This window comes from Saccopteryx leptura, chromosome 5 (genome assembly GCF_036850995.1).
Source record: "Saccopteryx leptura isolate mSacLep1 chromosome 5, mSacLep1_pri_phased_curated, whole genome shotgun sequence".
NCBI classification, from domain to species: Eukaryota; Metazoa; Chordata; class Mammalia; order Chiroptera; family Emballonuridae; genus Saccopteryx; species Saccopteryx leptura.
The window spans coordinates 53809616-53828807 of NC_089507.1; the positions used below are offsets into that span (position 1 = coordinate 53809616).

Genomic DNA, 19192 nt, shown 5'->3' on the forward strand with positions numbered 1-19192 from the left:
AAACACAGGAAAGGTCAAAACTAAAAAATTAAGTTAACATAAAAATCCCAGTAAAGGTTACAAATAAAGTAACTAAGTAATTAGTGTAAATTCATAAAACTTAAGAGAGACGTATTATACAGCACAAAGCTTCACATAACAAATAGAATACAATGTCTCATCCCAAGAAAAAAATGAGCAAAGAAAATAATAGTTTATTTAAAATTGTTTTGTTTTTGATTTTGTATTTATAGTGCATGCTAATATGCATGGTGAAAAAAAAAATTCTAGTAGTCTCCCAGTTTTCCTGCATGAATATATGGAAAAGGTTGATAAAAAGCAAATCTTATATTTCACAACATAGCTTTGTTTCTTATTGTTCATATCCTGCGTAGAAAAAAGAACTGGGCCAAACTTTTGAGGATTATTGGAGCTAAGACGATATATAGTTCATATCTTCTAACACAAACACTATCTTAGAGAATCCTAATATTATGAGTAGTTCAGAATCAAACAGCTTAGCATACTGATGGTGCTTAACCTTTACCTGAGTCTTGATTTCTCCTTGCCATAAGCAGCATATTGTGAACAGATTCTATTTGACATGGTGGTGAGAAGTGATAAATGTTTAATCTGCAGTCTCTAGAAAATAAATGAAAGAATCTCATTAAACAGTTAAGGTCCATTGAAAGTAGTCTGCAGGAATGAAAGAAGAGACTATTAATATCATGACTTATTTATTTATTTTTGATAACTACAAAACTGAATTCTGACCGAAGAAACTTATTGATATTTCTTTTCCAGAAGTAGTGGTATGTTTGTTTTTTCCAATGAACAAAATGCAAAAGAGGCATGTTAGAACCTTGTACTGATTTCAGAATCTGAACTTCTACCATTTAAAAAAAAGGAATAACGTTAATAAAAGAAACAAAAAAGAATATATGCCCTGGCCAGTTGGTTCAGTGGTAGAGTGTCTGCCTGGCGTGTGGATGTCCTGGGTTTGATTCCCAGTCAGGACACACAGGAGAAGTGACCATCTGCTTCTTTACCTCTCCCTCTCCTCTCTCTTTCTTTCTCTTCCTCTCCCGCAGCCATAGCTCAATTGGTTTGAAAGCATCGGCCAGGCACCACTGAGGATGGCTCTGTGGAGCCTCCACCTCAGGCACTAAAAATAGTTCAGTTGCAAGCATGCCCAGATGGCAGAGCATCGGCCCCAGATGGGGGTTGCTGCGTGGATCCCGGTCAAGGCACATGTGGGAGTTTGTTTCTCTAACTCCCCTCCTCTCATTTGGAAAAGAAGAAAAACAAAACAAAACAAACAAAACAGAAAAGAACATAACTATGTAATAAATGATACCTACCTCTTTCAAAAAGCACATGGTGGGGCTTGATGAGGTACAGCAGGACCCTACCATAGAGAGATAACTCTTGGTATAACTGACTAAAAGCGACAAAGGAGCTTGTCCATAATTAATAGAATATTCATACATAAATCTGTGGGGGAAAAAGCATGGGTCAAAAGATTTGTGAGAAAAAAAATGTATCTCTTTATGAGCATTTTGATGAAGAGAGAATACATGTTAAGATAGTTTATAGTTTTAGTATCCGAAAAAACACTAAGGATTTACAGAACAGGTTATAATACCAGTCACATTCAATCAACATCTTCTTTAAACAAAAAATAAGTTCTTTCCTAAATTTCCATGTGGATTGCTTGAGAGGAGGGACCATTCGCTTTATTCACTTAGTGTTTGCAGGTCCATGGTAGATGCTTAATGTTAATTAATTGAAATGAATGTAATTATGGATTTACCTTTCATTATCTATCTCTGTTTACTAGTCTATATGATTTTTACATAAATTTTACTTCATTATTGAAGTCTTTTTAATTTTTAGGAGCATAAGCCCTTATGGACCTAAAATAGACTCTGAAATCTTGGATAAAATCCTCTCTGAAAATTTACAGAGACAGGCAGGTCAACCAATTATTATAAAATTGTAACCTTGATTTCATACATTTAAAGTCTATTTGACTGCCATTGCTTTTGACTTTTTGTATATATATATATTTTCCATTATAATTTATTTTCTCCATTTTTGTCATTTTTATAAACTTCTAAGACTAAATACTCTATATAATCAATATTTCAAATGCTATATAGATGTGTTTACTTGCAACCTATGTGCTCTTATTGATCAATGCCACCTCATTAAATTTAAAAGAGAGAGAGAAAAAAAGACTCTCTATATAAATGTACCATAGCTTTTTTTAATCTACTCATCTACTGATGGGCACTTGGATAAAAAAGCAATGGTACATTTACACAATGGAATATTACTCAGTAAAAAAGAAGGAATCTTACCTTTCATGACAGCATGGATGGACCTGGAGAATATTACGCTAAGTGAAATATGCCAGTTGGAGAAAGACTAGTACCATATGATTTCACTTATATGTGGAATCTAATGAACAAAATAAACTAACAAAAATAACAGAAACAGCTTCTCAGACACAGAAAACAGACTGAGAGCTAGCTGTCAGAGGGGAAGGGGTATAGGGGGCTGAGTGAAAAAGGTGAAGGAATTAAGCAAAGAAAAAAAGAAACTCATAGACACAGACAACAGTACGGGGATTACCGGAGGGAAAGAGGGGTAAGAAGAGGTAGAAGAAGGTAAAGGGGGATAGATGGTGATGGAAGGGGACTTGACTTCGGGTGCTGAGTGCACAGTGCAATATTCAGATGCGGTGTTATAGACTAGTACACCTGAAACATACAATTTTATTAACCAGTGTCACTCCAATAAATTTAGTTAAAACAAGAAGCCTCCATTCAATGCCCTAAAATCATTTTATTTAAAAAAGAATCTATAAGGCCCTGGCCGGTTGGCTCAGTGGTAGAGCGTCGGCCTGGCGTGCGGGGGACCCGGGTTCGATTCCCGGCCAGGGCACATAGGAGAAGCGCCCATTTGCTTCTCCACCCCCGCCCTCCTTCCTCTCTGTCTCTCTCTTCCCCTCCCGCAGCCGAGGCTCCATTGGAGCAAAGATGGCCCAGGCGCTGGGGATGGCTTCTTGGCCTCTGCACCAGGCGCTAGAGTGGCTCTGGTCACAACAGAGCAAGCGAGGCCCCGAGGGGCAGAGCATTGCCCTCTGGTGGGCTTGCCGGGTGGATCCCGGTCGGGCGCATGCGGGAGTCTGTCTGTCTCTCCCCGTTTCCAGCTTCAGAAAAATACAAAAAAAAAAAAAAAAAAAAAAGAATCTATATATAATCTGGCTTCTTATGAATGTTAAACAATAAGAGGATCAAAGTAATATTTTTACTTATATGGTATAACATGTGTTGTATTCACAACTGTTTCTTAAAATGTAAAGAAAAAACTGTTTATTTCTTATACTTTAGTGGAAATTAAGTACTAAAAATGTGCTTAACAACAAAATTCTATCAGATGGCCTATGCAAAAATCACTAGCTTCAGGGGAATCATGATAGCTACTGTCAAATATTTGAAAATCTGTCACAAGGACAGGGGGATCCATGTAGGACAAACTGGGAGGGAGTTTGGGGAAGGAGATTCTTAGCTCTGAGAAAGGCATTGACTACCACAGACAGTGAGAGAGATGGGCTGTCCTGCGCAAAAGTCAAGTTCTCGTTATTGGAAGTGGTCCAGGTTCCTGTAGAAGAGGTGTCTGTATCGAGCAGGAGGTTAGATTAGATGTATTACTGGTATTTTCTGCCTTAAAGTTCTACTCGTGATGAAAACAACTTACTGGTCTGCAAATTCTTTGGGATCTTTCCTGAAAGCCTCGCAGATTTCATCGTTACTCGGCTCCACGTAGGTAGGGAATTCCTGTGGCTGGTGCTTCAGGGCGGCCATGCAGAGCTTCCGCTCGAGGCCCTCTCTGGTACAGCACTCGGCCGTCCCGGGGTGCGCTGGGAACGGAGAGTCACTTTCACAGGACCGAGCAGACAATGCTGACGTCTGGAAAGAGAGAACAAAAACAACTAAACTCAAGTACCTACATGTTTCCCGGCTTGTAGTTCTCCATTCAGCGTCACGGCTTTAGTCTTAAAATTTAAAATTCTCCTCAATGACAAATTGTTTGTGCCAAAGGTGCCATGAGGTGATTTGTCAACAGGGCAAGCAGCTATGGGTGAGTCCACAGTCTTATTTATGTTAGTAAATGACTTTCCTCAGACTGGGGTGCAAACTGAACCTTCATTAATAAATGGACTGTGTTTGATTGCAGACACTGAATGCTTCATCCTCTGGCCCAGTGTTTCTCCACGGGGATATTGACATCTCTGAGGATAAGGGAGGCCATTTCAAAAAGCTCTGGTATGACCTCCTACTTGACTTCTGCTGCAAACACCCCATAGAGAGTGAGGGCCCCTGCCTTCCTCCCCTCCCTTTGTTACTTGAGCAGACTTGTACGTGCGTTGGCCTTCTCCAATGGTTTGCATTCTCTCACCCAGCAGTTCTTGAGCCCACTTTCGCATCAAAATCTAACACTAGATAAAAATAAGAAACACCTGGGCTGCCCGATACAGAAATTGTGATACAGGAGGTCAGAGATGAGGCCTTTGGACCTGTTTTTATCCCTGAAACTTACTCTCCTGTGAAGCACGAGTTGAAAACCACTGATACAACTTAACCTACTGCCTCAGCACCGACACACTGACACAGGTGGGCAGGCTGAGCCCAGGGTAAGAGGACCGCCAATGCAATTGCAACATGCTCTTTTGAGAAAGAATTGGGAATGATAATGTGGAATAGAAACAATCATCATGGAAAATAGTATTGGGGGATTCACATGGGAAAAGGTTTTTTTTTTTTTTTTTTGTATTTTTCTGAAGCTGGAAACCGGGAGAGATAGACAGACTCCCGCATGCGCCCGACCGGGATCCACCCGGCACGCCCACCAGGGGCGATGCTCTGCCCACCAGGGGGCGATGCTCTGCCCCTCCGGGGCGTCGCTCTGCCCCGACCAGAGCCACTCTAGCGCCTGGGGCAGCGGCCAAGGAGCCATCCCCAGCGCCCGGACCATCTTTGCTCCAATGGAGCCTTGGCTGTGGGAGGGGAAGAGAGAGACAGAGAGGAAGGAGGGGGGGGGGGTGGAGAAGCAAATGGGCGCTTCTCCTGTGTGCCCTGGCCGGGAATCGAACCCGGGTCCCCCGCACGCCAGGCCAACGCTCTACCACTGAGCCAACCGGCCAGGGCCGGGAAAAGGTATTTTGAAATCCTTACACTTATATTATAGGTTAGTCATCTTTTCAAGGGAAAACTTTTGAAGATCTTTCCTATCAGTGAAGAAAAGCAACATGAAGACTTAGTCATGTAAAAGTCAGCATCTCACATCCTCTCCGCGTCTACCTCTGTCAGACTCAGAACCGAGGTGTCCTTAAGAACCCTCTCTTTTCAGTGACTCTCCTCTCCCATTCCAGTTCTTTCTCTGTCAACTCTCCTGGTTGTTTATTATTATTATTACTTGCTATCAAAAAAAGAAATTTAAAAAGAAAAAGAGTCAACACATTTTCTAAAGAATGCTTCGATTAAGCCGGGGAAAAAGGAAGGTGGTGTGTAAAAAATTGTCAGTGCTACCTCTGTTCTCCTGTGACCTGTCTGTCCAACCCTGCAGCTCCTCTCTGATCAGGGCACGAGGTTGGCGAATATGTCACATAAAATGTGTTCTGTTACTCTGATCATGGTTGGTAGTTTGATGCTTGTTTGTCTTAAGGTAGTTCAGGAGGTCAGTTTGAAATGATGGTTGTTTATGAACTTAGTGATGGGAGAAAATGATGATAAAATTCTTAAAAGGTAGATAAAGGCCACATAAAGCAATTCATGGTAAGAGTAACCGTTGTACAGATTATAAGGCAAAGGTTTTCAACCTTTTTTATCTCATGACACACATAAACTAATTACTAAAATTCTGTAGCACACCAAAAGATACACTTTTTGCCAATCTGACAAAAAAAAGGTATAATTTTGATTCATTCACACCAGACAGCTATTATTGTGTTAGTTTTTGTCATTTTTTTTTTAAGTTTAACAGTCTAACAGCAAAGAAGTCAGTGCCCCTAACTAAATAGTCAGGCATTAAAAATTCTTGCAGCTGAAAAAAATCACTGGTCTAATAAGATCTTTGGAGCAATGTTTCTGCAGGCTAACTGCTCCAGGCTTGAACAGGGAGACACTTATCTTAGAGGCCTTTATCAAGATGCATCTGAATGCTGTTTGCATCAGGCCTGATGACTACATTAGAAAATTGCTAAAAATGTGTGGTTTCACCTTTTTCAGCTACCATTTATATTTTGAGCCCTGTCATTTCAGCATTTCAATTTCTGTATATATACTTCAGGAAAGAAAACCCCAAACTAATAATTTGTGTATATGGGGCAACTTTTGTTTTCCCCCCAGACACAGCATATTTAATCAATTCTAAGACCTTAATACCTCTGAAACTGGAATATAATAAACACTAAGCATTCTTTTTCACATTTTAAAATCTCCAAAATCAAAATGTATTTCATGAAACTATTACAACATTTAAGCAGAAATGGTAATCAGACAGAGTCTCCTGTGTGAAAGTACAGTGACTATGAAACATGCAAGGAAAAGAATTTTGATATGGTTGGCAAATACTCTCTTAGAGGGAGAGAAGAGTGAGAATTGGGAGTAGTGGGGCCAGGCTGCGAAGAGAAAAGCCTTCCTTGTCTTTTTTTTTTTTTGTATTTTTCTGAAGTGAGAAGTGGGGAGGCAGAAACAGACTCCTGCATGCGCCCGACTGGGATCCACCCGGCAAGCCCACCAGGGGGTGATGCTCTGCCCATCTGGGGCATTGCTCTGTTGCAGCCAGAGCCATTCTAGTGCCTGAGGCTGAGGCCATGGAGCCATCCTCAGCTCCCAGGGCCAATTTTGTTCCAAAGGAGCCTTGGCTGCAGGAGGGGAAGAAAAAGATAGAGAGAAAGGAGAGAGGGAATGGTGGAGAAGCAGATGAGTGCTTGTCCTGTGTGTGTAGGGCAACTTTTTAAATTAATTTGAGGCCATCACTAAATTGTTCTGGGTCAGTCAGTACCAGGCTTGGCATGATAAAGGTATGGGTAAACTTTTAAGATATCTAAAATAGATTAAAATTTTATTTTTAAAGTCACTGGCTGGTTGGCTTAGTGGTAGAGCATTGGCATGGTGTTTGGATGTCCTGTGTTTGATTTCTGGTCAGGGCACACAGGAGAAGCACCCATCAGCTTCTCCACCCTTCCCCCTCTCCCTTCTATCCCTCTCTCTTCCTCCCCTGCACCCAAGGCTCGGTTGAAGCAAGATGGCCCCAGGTGCTGAGGATGGCTCCAGGGCCCAGCCTCAGGTGCTAACATAGCTTGGTTGAGGAGCAATAGTACAACGGCCCCAGATGGGCAGAGCATCACCCCATAGGGGGCTTGCTGGGTGGATCCCGGTCAGGGCGCTTGCTGGAATCTGTCTTTCTGCCTCCCACTTCTCACTTAGGAGAAACAAAACAAAACTATTTTTCAGTTTTTTCATTTGAACCTGTAGGACTAATGGACAAAATTGATTTGTTATGCTAGAATAAACCTGGACTCTAGGATAATGTGCTTCACATTTCTCCCCAAATTGTACTAGGTGGAGTTGCTGTCTCGGATTTCCCTGAGATGCGGCATGAAGGCCTATCTTGGCTTCCTTCTGTGGGCCACTGTAGACATGGCTAGGCCACGCAAACCTACCCTGTTGTCATAGCAGTCAGGGTCGGCCCCTTCAGCACAGCAGGTTTTTGTCAAGGAGACAACTTCCTTCACAAGATGGCTGATCTGTTCAAATGTTCCACTGGGAAATTTTCTGCTGTATAGGACCATTGCTCTGAAGGAGAAATAAAGTCAATATATGAATTAGAATTTATCTTTTCCCACAGTTGTTCATTTAAAATATAAAAATCTGTTTAGTTTTTTTTTTAAAGGAATATTGCCTATGTTTTCTTGACTAATGAAAGGAATAGGAGGTTGCTGTTTAGTTTTTGCTTGAGGCAAATCGATCTTGTAAAGAATAGACTTGGACTTGAAGTTCCATCAGAGCAGCCTCCTGTTCTTTCCTCTCCTCCCTAAATGAATCTGCTCTGTACTGTTGCCTCTGCCAGTCCTTGCATATACTATTTGCATTTTAATTTACCTTAGAAAACTATGCTTACTTATTCTCTTTTGACTCATTAATAAACATATCAGTAACAAAATGTTTTTAATTAATTATTTTTCTTTAAGTGAGGAAAGGGGAGATAGAGAGACAGACTCCTGTATGTGCCCTAACTGTGATCCTCCCAGCAACTACCGTCTGGGACCATTGCTCAAATCAACTGAGTTATTTTTAGTGTCTGACCAAGCGAGCTATCCTCAGTTCCTAGGGCCACTGGCTGAGGGAGGGGAAGAGGGAGAGAAGAGGGAGTGGGAAGGGGAGAGCAGCAGATGGTCACTTCTTTTGTGTGCCCTGACTGGGAATCAAACCTGGGACATTCATACACTGAGCTAATGCTCTATGCACTGAGCAACTGGCCAGGGCCCAGCAACAAATTCTTAGACCAAAATAACTATATAGTTCAGTGAGAATCTTTGGGTGTCCTCCATTTGCCTGACTCTTCTGCCTACATTGACCCTGGGCTCTATCCTGTCAATCTTAGCAGAAATCTGTTTAGCCCTTCAGGCTGAATTGAAGTTACCTTACATGCAGTATCATTCAAGGTCAAGTAACCAAGAGGGTGATTCTACCTTATACTTACAAAGATGTGAAGTCATCTGTTCCGAGATTGGCGAGTTCCTTGCAGACTTTATCCTTCTCATAATCTCGGCCTAGGAACCAATAAATAGGAAATTTTGTACCTATTATCTTTTAATGAATGTTGCATTAAAGGCGCAGGTATAAAGGGTTCTTCACAGGACTTATCTATGGTGAAACTAACATTTTCTGTATGCAATTCCATTTTTTGGTGTCTTCCTAGCTGTTTTATAAAAATGGATCCGAATTTTATGGTATGCTATAAATGTTAATGGACAGCAGAAAAAAAGTGAACTGATACTGAAAGTAAACAAATCAAATGATTTATCCCAACTGGTGGTTTAGAACCTTGTTGATGTGATAGTCCTTCTCTTGGGTCCCACCTTTATAATAACGTTAACATGGGACATTTTGTCCCTCGCTTCTTTATCTTGGTTTTACGTAAAGCCGTGAAAGAAACAAGAACAAAAAACTAAACAGAAAGTATGTCTACCTTGTGAAGTGAAGAGCTGGATCCACTTATGCAGGTCTCTAAAGGGAGTGTGTGAGGACTGTTCTTTTACCCATCTCTGGACGCTATCGGAAAGCTATGAATTCAGCTGGTGAAAAGATGAAAATTAAGCAAAATGTTTTGGAGATTGGCAGTGTGGTAGATTTGGGAAACGGGGGGGGGGGGAGCACTTCCCCTCATTTCAAGTGTAGTGAAAGGGACATCAAGGAAAACAGACTTTGAGAGGTGACCCTTGGAGTCTGGGGTACAGTGGAGAGGTGTTTGACTCAGACTAGAGAATTCTAATGGGGTAGGGGGCTGACTCCGTGGTCTGTGGTCTGAGGCAACAGAGGAGAGGACTGTGATGGGAAGCTATGCTGTGGCTTGTGGACCTGCCTTGGCTCAGGCAGGAGAACCAGCTGGCCTGGAGTCGTCTTACACGCTTCCCCCGACCCGCGACGGTTCCCTAGAGGGCGGTGGGCCGCCCACAGCGGGACGCCCCTGTGCAGAGGTGGGATGTGTGAAAATCAGAGGGCCAGAGGAAAGCTCTAAGGTGCCGGCTAGATGTGAGAGATCTCTAGGAATGCTGAGGAAGAGATCTCCAAAGAAGCTACATTATAAAAGAATCGGCACTGAGCATCTTTCAAAACCAGAGGAAACAGCACTAGCTCACTAAGCTGCCCGCTAACTTAGGTTTTGCTGCCGCTTTCCCCTTCGGCAGGATTCTTCCTTCCCTGGGCCCACAGACAGGGTGGAAGGAGAAGAGAGAGGGCAGAGGAAAAGAGAGGGAAGTGTACATACTCCCTTCCACCCCACAGGTAACAGGACTGATATGGCTTGATCCTGGGGAATAGCTTCACCTTTAAGAGCATTTACAAATTTTTGACTGTTCAACACAAATCAATATTCCCATGACTGTTATGAGTTGGTCATTTTGAGGCTCAAAGGGACCAGAGGCCTTTTATTTGAGAGTGACCAGAAAAATCACAGACCCTACTCTTCAGTCCATTCAAGAGACTGGGAAGAGCTAGTTTGCTCAGGAGGAGGGCGGTTTTCTATTGCTCGTGAGACCCACTCATTCCAGACACCTGTTATGTATGTGGTGGGCTGTACACCCGGAAGGGAGCCAGTCTTCTTTCTTCCCTCATGTGTCATCTATGCAAATAAGTTTAGGAAATTTTCCAACACTGTACGGTGCTCTATCTTTCAAAAAAAAATGTAAGAAGTATATAAATGGCTCAGTTTCTGTTCTGAGATAAGTGGTTTTAACCTTGAGTGACTTATCTGCCTGGCTTTGAATATTAGAAAATTCATCTCAGGTGGTGGCAATTGCTGTCATGCCTTTTAACACCCAAAATGCCCTCGCCTCTCTAACAGTTACAGCGCTGTGGAAGAGTGATTTTACAGCAATAGGGGAGAAATTGTTGTTCTGTGGTTTGGAGTAAAGGATGCTGGTGGTTGGATTCAAGCTAGAGAGGCTTTATTTTTTCTTCTTATAAAATAGATCCTTAGTAGGATTTGTTTGTTTTGCTGGGGAAAACTACCTGTAGAGGAAGCCGCTGCACCTTATGTCTTTCAGGGAGACAACTCAAAGTATAGCACTGAGATGCAGAGTCAGAATTAAGGGCAAAGACATTTTTAAGCAGCACTTTGTAATAAGGGACCAACTCAAATACCATCAAACTTACAAAGAAGAGCCCATAGAAGAGTTCAGATCTCACCTTATTCTGGAAACTAGGACAAACACAGTAGGACTGATGAAGCTAAAAGTCAGTAGAGTACAAAAAACCACTCACAGCAAACCTCTGTTATATCTGAGAACTTTCAAATCTAGCACACTTCCTGGAATTTATTGACTAGTTTACATGATTGGATATTGTCTCAGTTTCAAAAGGTCAAAATAAGGTAGAAAATTTCCACTAATCATTAATGGTATTTTGTGAGACTGGAGATTAGACTATGGGGGGGGGGGGGAAATAAAGAGCTGTAACCTTAGGATGTCTACGGAGGTGTTTTACGTTGCTCCTAAGATAGAGCTAGGGAAAACTGCTGGGAGGAGATCTTGGTTCAATGAGAGAACTTGACTGTCATCCTGTCTAAATATTAACTAAAATGATGAACAGCTTCTTGGAGAAGTGAATTTGTTTTGTCACTGGAAATATTTAAATGGAGATTAAATAGCCATATATATGAAAGAGTCCTGATTTTAGTACAAGATTCTATCCCCTACCCTTTATGACCACTTCCAAAGGATTACAAAATAATCCCTTTTAGAAGTAGTAAGAAATTATATGGAACCTTCTCCCCCCTCCCCAAAGCTTACTATGTTTACAAAACATTGCTGTAATAGGAATGCCTTTTCTCTTTTTAATACACAGGAGCTAACTTTGTTTAACAAAATCTTCCTATAAAACTGCAGAGGTTATTTTTGTTAATACTGTTTATTGTGATTACTCGATGACATTCAGAGTTAGAAGCGTGTATTCATATGAGGGACTTCAGATGAACATTTTGAGAACTAATTTGTTTCTAGCCTTTCAGATTCAGATTTCTCACTTCAGCGAAAAAGGTGGTTTCATTCCACGTGTTACAGAAATGTGTGAGTACATTTGAAGTAGTGTAAATGGCCACTACAGATTATCCCTTGTTCAACAGCTTTAATTAATTCAACTACACCTATACTTGTGTTTGCACTGATATGTTAGAATCCACAGGTGTTATGTAGTGCTTTAGCGAGAATGCAAAGTTATTAGAGAAAAACGGAAAGCTAGATTGACTACGTAAAACTTAAAATGGTTTTGAAACCGTTTTTACTGGAAAAATTAACCTTGAGCGTGACAGAAGCAAGGAAGAAACCCAAAAGATGGCTTTGAGAAAATTCAGAACGTGAATATGAGGGTAAAACCGCGCTTGCAAAGCTGACCTGCAGAGGAGGCTGTTGCACCATGCAACTTTCAGATGGACTAGAAATGTCTTTCTGATTTTTAAAAAATTCATTTATTCATTTATTCAAAGAGAACATATACAGCTTACAAGCCTAGGCAAATGTGTTAATAATCATTTCCTCACCTTCCAAAAGCCAATAAATGCTGAAGTTAATTTGCAGTGTGATTATTATAAATTGATTTCTCTCTCCATAGAATACTGCTTAATACATTTTTTTTTCATTCCAGTTGAGCCTACTTTGGTTTATACAATTAAATTCCATCTTGAGTGCATTATAAATGACATACTCTGTTCTTTAATGGGCCATGTGGTTATGAAGAGGGTGATCTGGACTTTGACATGGCCCTAGTAAATATTGGCATAATCTTAGTGACACGGTGACCTCTGAGCACTAAATGTTTACAAGTTTCATGAACAGAATTTTTGCTTTTTGCAATAGCATGTCTCATTTCTATCCGTATTGCAAAACATTCTGGTAAGTGGCATCTAGGTCTGGATTTAAAAAAACAATTGGTTTACTTTTGGAAAACCTTTAGTGTTTCGTGTAACTCACCTCTCCCAACACAGCTGACAGTGTCCATTCGTACACGCAGCAGGCATTTCTAGAAGACTTACTCTGTGTTAGGCCTTGGGCTCAGTAGTGACTATGTAAATGGGGAGCAAAATGACACATCCCTGCCATCATGAAACTTCCTATTTGTTGGGGATAGACAATAAGATACTTACTGTTTTGGTACAAACTTTACAAAGGTATTTTGAATGCTTTAACTATTGTCATTATAATACCAACACAGTCCCCTAGAAAAGCTGTTTGTATACCAAGAGCAACTGATGAACCCTAAATAACATTGAATTGAATACATGTCTATACAGAATGCTAGTAGTTGTCTTAAATTACTGTTTTTCAATTGTGTTCTGAAGAATCTGGGGTTTTAAAGCTCTGTTGGGCATTTTTTATTTTTGCAATTTAATTCCTTTGGCATTTTTATTTCTATCCTACACAGACAGGTTCAGCTACATCACAAAAGGTCAGAAGATTTGTTTTTCCTTTTTTTAAAAAAACTATCTTTTAAGATTATTGTCTCAGTGCTTATTCGGATACTCAGACTACATTTTGGTGGCTTCAGAGTAATGGTTTTACTTGCGAAATTAAACACTGATGGGCTGGTTTATGAAGCTGACCTGATTATTGGAGATAATGAAAATTATGACTGTATCACTGAAAACACTGTCAAAGAAAAAGTGGCAATCAAATGAACATTTATTCTATTTTGAGGCTTTTTTTTTTGTTTCATCTTTATTGATGTTTTAAATCCTAATATGAAACATTAATCTGGTTTTTCATATGGATATTGATGTTTGCAGGCAGGGGTGGAATTTTCTGAGTTTGCATCAGTGGGAAGAAATGAAATACTTTATATACTAAATCTAGAGATCTAGACGACATCTGCAAATTAATCTAGAAGAAATTAAACGACCTCTTAATATGCAATCAGTGAAACAAATTAGGCTTTTTTTTTTAGAACTTGAAAATTTTTTTTTTTTTTTTTTTTTTTTTTCATTTTTCTGAAGCTGGAAACAGGGAGAGACAGTCAGACAGACTCCCGCATGCGCCCGACCGGGATCCACCCGGCACGCCCACCAGGGGCGACGCTCTGCCCACCAGGGGGCGACGCTCTGCCCACCAGGGGCGACGCTCTGCCCACCAGGGGGCGATGCTCTGCCCATCCTGGGCGTCGCCATGTTGCGACCAGAGCCACTCTAGCGCCTGGGGCAGAGGCCACAGAGCCATCCCCAGCGCCCGGGCCATCTTTGCTCCAATGGAGCCTCGGCTGCAGGAGGGCAAGAGAGAGACAGAGAGGGAAAGCGCGGCGGAGGGGTGGAGAAGCAAATGGGCGCTTCTCCTGTGTGCCCTGGCCGGGAATCGAACCCGGGTCCTCCGCACGCTAGGCCGACGCTCTACCGCTGAGCCAACCGGCCAGGGCCAGAACTTGAAAATTTTTTAAATAATAAGAAATACAGGGCAAATGGGTCAGATGCCCAGAAATTACAGTTGCAATAATGGCCTGGTTGTCACTCAAACTAATGTCTGTGGGTCTGCCATGGGTAGTCGTCTATAGAGACGATACAGTCACCAAAGTCCTAAAGGAGGCAGTCTTCCTCCATGCATCTCATTCCCTCCCGTCCCCTTCATAAGTTGGACTCTTTGTCACCAATAAGTGCATTTGCAGGGGTGAAAAATAAGTAATATCATGATAATGGTTCACATTTGAGTACCAACAACTAGGCAGGTGCTATTCCAAATATTGTACATATCATCTCAATCACAAAAATTTTATGAGATCCGTAGTTACATTGTTTTTACTATAGTATTTAATTCACAATTTTGTATGTCACTTTAAGAACTTCATCTCTGCATTTAAATTGTTTCTATGGAATAATTGTGTTAACTTCCAAATAAGCAAACAACATTAACTTTTTTTTTTTTTTTTTACAGAGACAGGGAGTGAGTCAGAGAGAGGGATAGACAGGGACAGACAGACAGGAATGGAGAGAGATGAGAAGCATCAATCATTAGTTTTCCATTGCACGTTGCAACACCTTAGTTGTTCATTGATTGCTTTCTCATATGTGCCTTGACCGTGGGCCTTCAGCAGACCAAGTAACCCCTTGCTGGAGCCAGTGACCTTGGTTGGGTTCAAGCTGGTGGGCTTTTGCTCAAACCAGATGAGCCTGCGCTCAAGCTCGCGACCTCGGGGTCTCGAACCTGGGACCTCTGCATCCCAGTCCGACGCTCTATCCACTGCGCCACCGCCTGGTCAGGCCAACATTAACTTTTTAAGCATATTTTGTCTCTGAGTTTGAGAATTACTCTATTAGAATTTTGTATTATTCTATTTATGGTATTGAAAGGTACTTTATTATCCCTGTCCTTCTGAAATTTTAATTTATAATTACTAGTTTTGGAAAAGTTTATTTCCTCTTTAAATCCCCCCCCCCTTTAAAATAAGCTTGCAGGGATTGTTAAACCTTGCAAATCAAAAGGTGACCAGGTTGGCCCAAAGTCTCAGTCCAGTGCTTTGGTCTTTATATAGACAGGGACATATAGTCATACCCACTAGGCATTTGCTTAGAAAGGAGGCCAATGCTAATTGTTTCCATTAAGCAAAATTGTCTTACTTTCTATAAAAATTCTGTTAGTGCAAAGATCATATTTTTAGGTCCTGCATGCCTGGTATAATTCAGGATACACATGAATTTTCAAACAGCCAATTTATTAAACATTTATTATAAAATCTGAAGAGATAACGAAAGGCAAAGTCCTAATTCCATAGTGTACACATTTGAGGTGATATAAACAGGAAGTAGCGATAATTCTGCTTCCTTGGCTAGTTATGGGGATCTTGCATGATACCACCACACCAGCGGTGTCATTGGCTAGTTATGCACTCTAGCTCTTAATTAAAATATTCAGAAAATATTGTACAGAGATAATTTTCTTTTCCTATCAATCCACACAAAAATGGCTATTAAAATTGCATGATTTCCATCTGTACAGTTAACCCAATGGCAAGGATGTATTATATACATTTATCACTATCTGTCTCCTTTATTATACATGATCTTTGTCAAGATCTCTTAAGCCATTTAAATACATTTTTAAGTCCAACAGTCTACCACAATGGCATTATTTTGTAAATGAAAACTTCTCTTTAAATGTTAGTGATCATTCTTCTGTATTATTATTAAAACTCTTTGTATAAACATTTTACAAGGCCAAAACAATTCTTTAGTGCGTAGTTGTTATGCTGAAGTACCAACAACCTTTTCTCCTTAATAGAATATAATTTTATAATTACTAAGTCCCAGTGAGAAACAGAAGACTCATTATTGGACAATATCCAAGACACTAAGGATGGCAAACTCTCATGTCCTTGTATCTAGGAACTGCATAACTTAACATTTGATCCATGTGAAGAAAGAAAAATGCCCAGTGTTGTTTCCATGGATCTAGTAAAAAATGGGCAATCACAATTTAGCTTCAGGCCATTGTTGTTGCCTTGTTAAAATCTGACCCAATTGTCTCATCTCCTCTGGTGAACCTAAAAATCTGGGTTTTTGTATGAATTCTTCAGATTTTAAATGTTGACAAAAAATGAAGTTAAACTTCAAAAGCACTTTGCTGGTCCTTAACTATGAAGGCCAAAGAAAACATACCCTGGGAGGCTCTGTTTTATGATTTAGTAATGAGATCCTGGATCCAGGCTACTTAGTTTTGAATCCCTGCTAGTAGTTAGACCAAGGGCAAGTTTCTTATCCTCTCTGTTCCTCCTTGGTCTTCTCATTTGTAAAATTGATACAATTGTATCTTGTATGATTGTTGTGAGGATTAAATTGGTTAGTATATGTAAAATGCTTAGAACAATGCCTGCCCCTTCCACAGCAAACAGCAAATATTTGTCAATTATTATTATTAGCTAAATCAAGTGGGTTTGTGACTCTTGTTGCATATATACATGAGACAAATTCCTATTGACCATATACCAGGAACAAGGTACCATACAAAAGAAAACTCTAAAGCCACAGATAAAGTGGTGGGATTCAGCCAGTTTGCACTGGTTTGGCAGAACCAATACCTAATTTTTTGTTGAGTACAGCGAACCAGTTATTAAAGTGGTACTTGTAATCAGGGTTTGCTTTAAGGTGGGCGCCTGGGCAGCCCCCCAATGTGTAAATCACAAATTTACATTCCTTACTCTTTTTTAACGTTCATCTGTGCAACAGTGTATTCTAAGCACCCATAGTAATGTTCATTCTGTCCATGGGTGAAAAAAATTTGATGGAACTATGCTTCTAATATTTATTCATTTCATAAAACTCATTATACCTTTTATGAAATACTACATTTTAATTCCCTCACATTTGTTACTTCAGTAAACAAACATATAACATAAAGAGAAAAAGTACCAAACAACCAAGGGGTGACAAGTTGTCATTGGAAATATCTTAAATAATGATTTTATTGTTTTTGGACAAGTATTATTTAATATTTTTTCATTAATATTTTACAACTCTTTCTATAACATAATCTAGTTTTGTGTATCATTTAAGTGTTATATGCATGAAATAATAAACTACTTCTCAGTATATCTTTTTTTATACTTAAAAGCATCATTAGGGCAGAGAACTGGTTGCTAAATTATTTTTGTCCCACCACTGCACAAATACTTAAGGAAAGAAAGTCTGAGAGTAGAGATAAGTGTACAACACCAATATTGATCATTGCCATAAAAAAGAAGGAAACAAAGCACTATGAAATTTTAGAATGGAAGACGGCTTTCATGAAAGGAGCTATACTTGAAGTGGACCATGAATTATGGGTAGGGTTTCAACAGGAGTAAATTAATTAGGAGAGGAATTTTAAGTGGAAGGACAGCAGGGAGATATATCTGAAGTTGGAAAATCACAAGTCATATCCAGAGGATAAAGACTAGACCAATAAAGAAACTAGAGTACGGCACTTAAACTCAGAAAAACTTGATAGTCAAATTTTCTCTTATTTTTTAAGGGAATGGGTTATCTGTTGAACTATATTCAGATAGGGAAATGACCAGCTCACAGCTGTATCACGGAAGAGTAATCTTGGATTTAATGACTGTTCTGTGATATATGTTAATATATAAAAAAACATTCTTAGTACATCTCCTGCCTAACATCTGGTAAACATGTAATAAATATTAACAACTCTTCTTATAGTAAAATCCAGTCATAAGATGTAGTATCAGATTTTTATATATCATTGTGGTATGGATGTATTATTTCTTCCAGTCTTCATCTCTGGTGGTGGGTTAAATTATTCCCGTTCAGAAGAATTTGAAACAGAAGTAAAAATAGAAAACTTCTAGGTAGCAGGGAAATTAGTTGATATGTAATCCCATCATCTCCTGGACAACTCTCCCTGGATCTGGCTGATAAAATGGTTGTCTGTCTACAGTGAGATGCCTTGCATTTAGTGCTCCCTTTCTTCAGGAAGTCCCTGCCAGCCACAAGACCTAGAAACATATTGTATCACATTTCCATTGCTACTGTAACAAGTTTAGTGGCTTAAACCAAATAGATTTTAGTACCTTACTGTTCTATTGGGTAGTCAGGCAAAGGTCTTGATGAGCTAAAATCAATGTGTCAGCCAGGCTGTGCTCCTCCTGAGAACTCTAGGGGAAAATCAATTTTCTTGCCTTTTTTATCTTCTAGAGGTGGCCTACCTTCCTTGGCTCCAGGCCTCTTCTTTCATCTTCTAAGCTGGCAACTTTACATTTCTCTGTGCCCTTTCTCTTCAGTCACAACTTGCTCCCTCTGACCCTCCTCCACTTTCCTCTTTCGCCTCAAAGACTGTTGTGACTACATTGGTCCCATCCAGATAATCCTGGCTATTTTTCTACTTTATGGTCAGTTTATTAGCCACCTTTATTCCAGCTGCAACCTTAACTCACTTTTGCAATGTGTTCTAACCTATTCATAGTTTCTGGACATTAGGATGTAGACATTTTTGGAGGACCCTCATTCTGCCTACCGCACGCTCATTAATATTTAAGACAAAGGTCACACCCAAAATCAGGTGACTCTGAACACAGATTAGAAGTGGGATGAATTCGTATCAGACAGCCTGATCCCTGGAATCCCACCAGCCAGCTGCACAGGCTGAACCTGCATTTCAGTAATCTCACAAGGGTACTCTTGATTTTAAAAATGTAATCGATTCATTTATGGACTCCATTTGTCATATTATTTCAATTTTTTAATTGTATTTTAATAATGTGGATTGGTTGGGCAAGAGATGGGAGATAGAAATTAGGTTAGGAAGCCATTATAATATCCAGGTAACGAAGAACAGGGCTTGGATGAGGACCATGTATGAAAATGTCGGTGGAAACAGGTTTGAGAAGTGGTGCTCGCAGTCCTGGAGCACCAGGCATGTGCAGGAGATGAAAGGGAGAAGCAAAAGGGT

At 40.2% G+C, this 19192-nt stretch overlaps 1 protein-coding gene across 1 annotated transcript in view; it reads right to left on the reverse strand.

Moving 5' to 3' along the window:
* GC (GC vitamin D binding protein) overlaps positions 1-19192 on the reverse strand; it is a 44029-nt gene that overhangs the window by 19751 nt on the left and 5086 nt on the right. Inside the window, exons 2-6 of the mRNA XM_066385777.1 lie at positions 8755-8824; positions 7715-7847; positions 3745-3956; positions 1341-1473; positions 527-621 (exon numbers count right to left, since the gene is read on the reverse strand). Of these exons, the coding sequence (XP_066241874.1) occupies positions 527-621; positions 1341-1473; positions 3745-3956; positions 7715-7847; positions 8755-8824 (643 nt within the window). The remainder of the gene's footprint in view (positions 1-526; positions 622-1340; positions 1474-3744; positions 3957-7714; positions 7848-8754; positions 8825-19192) is intronic.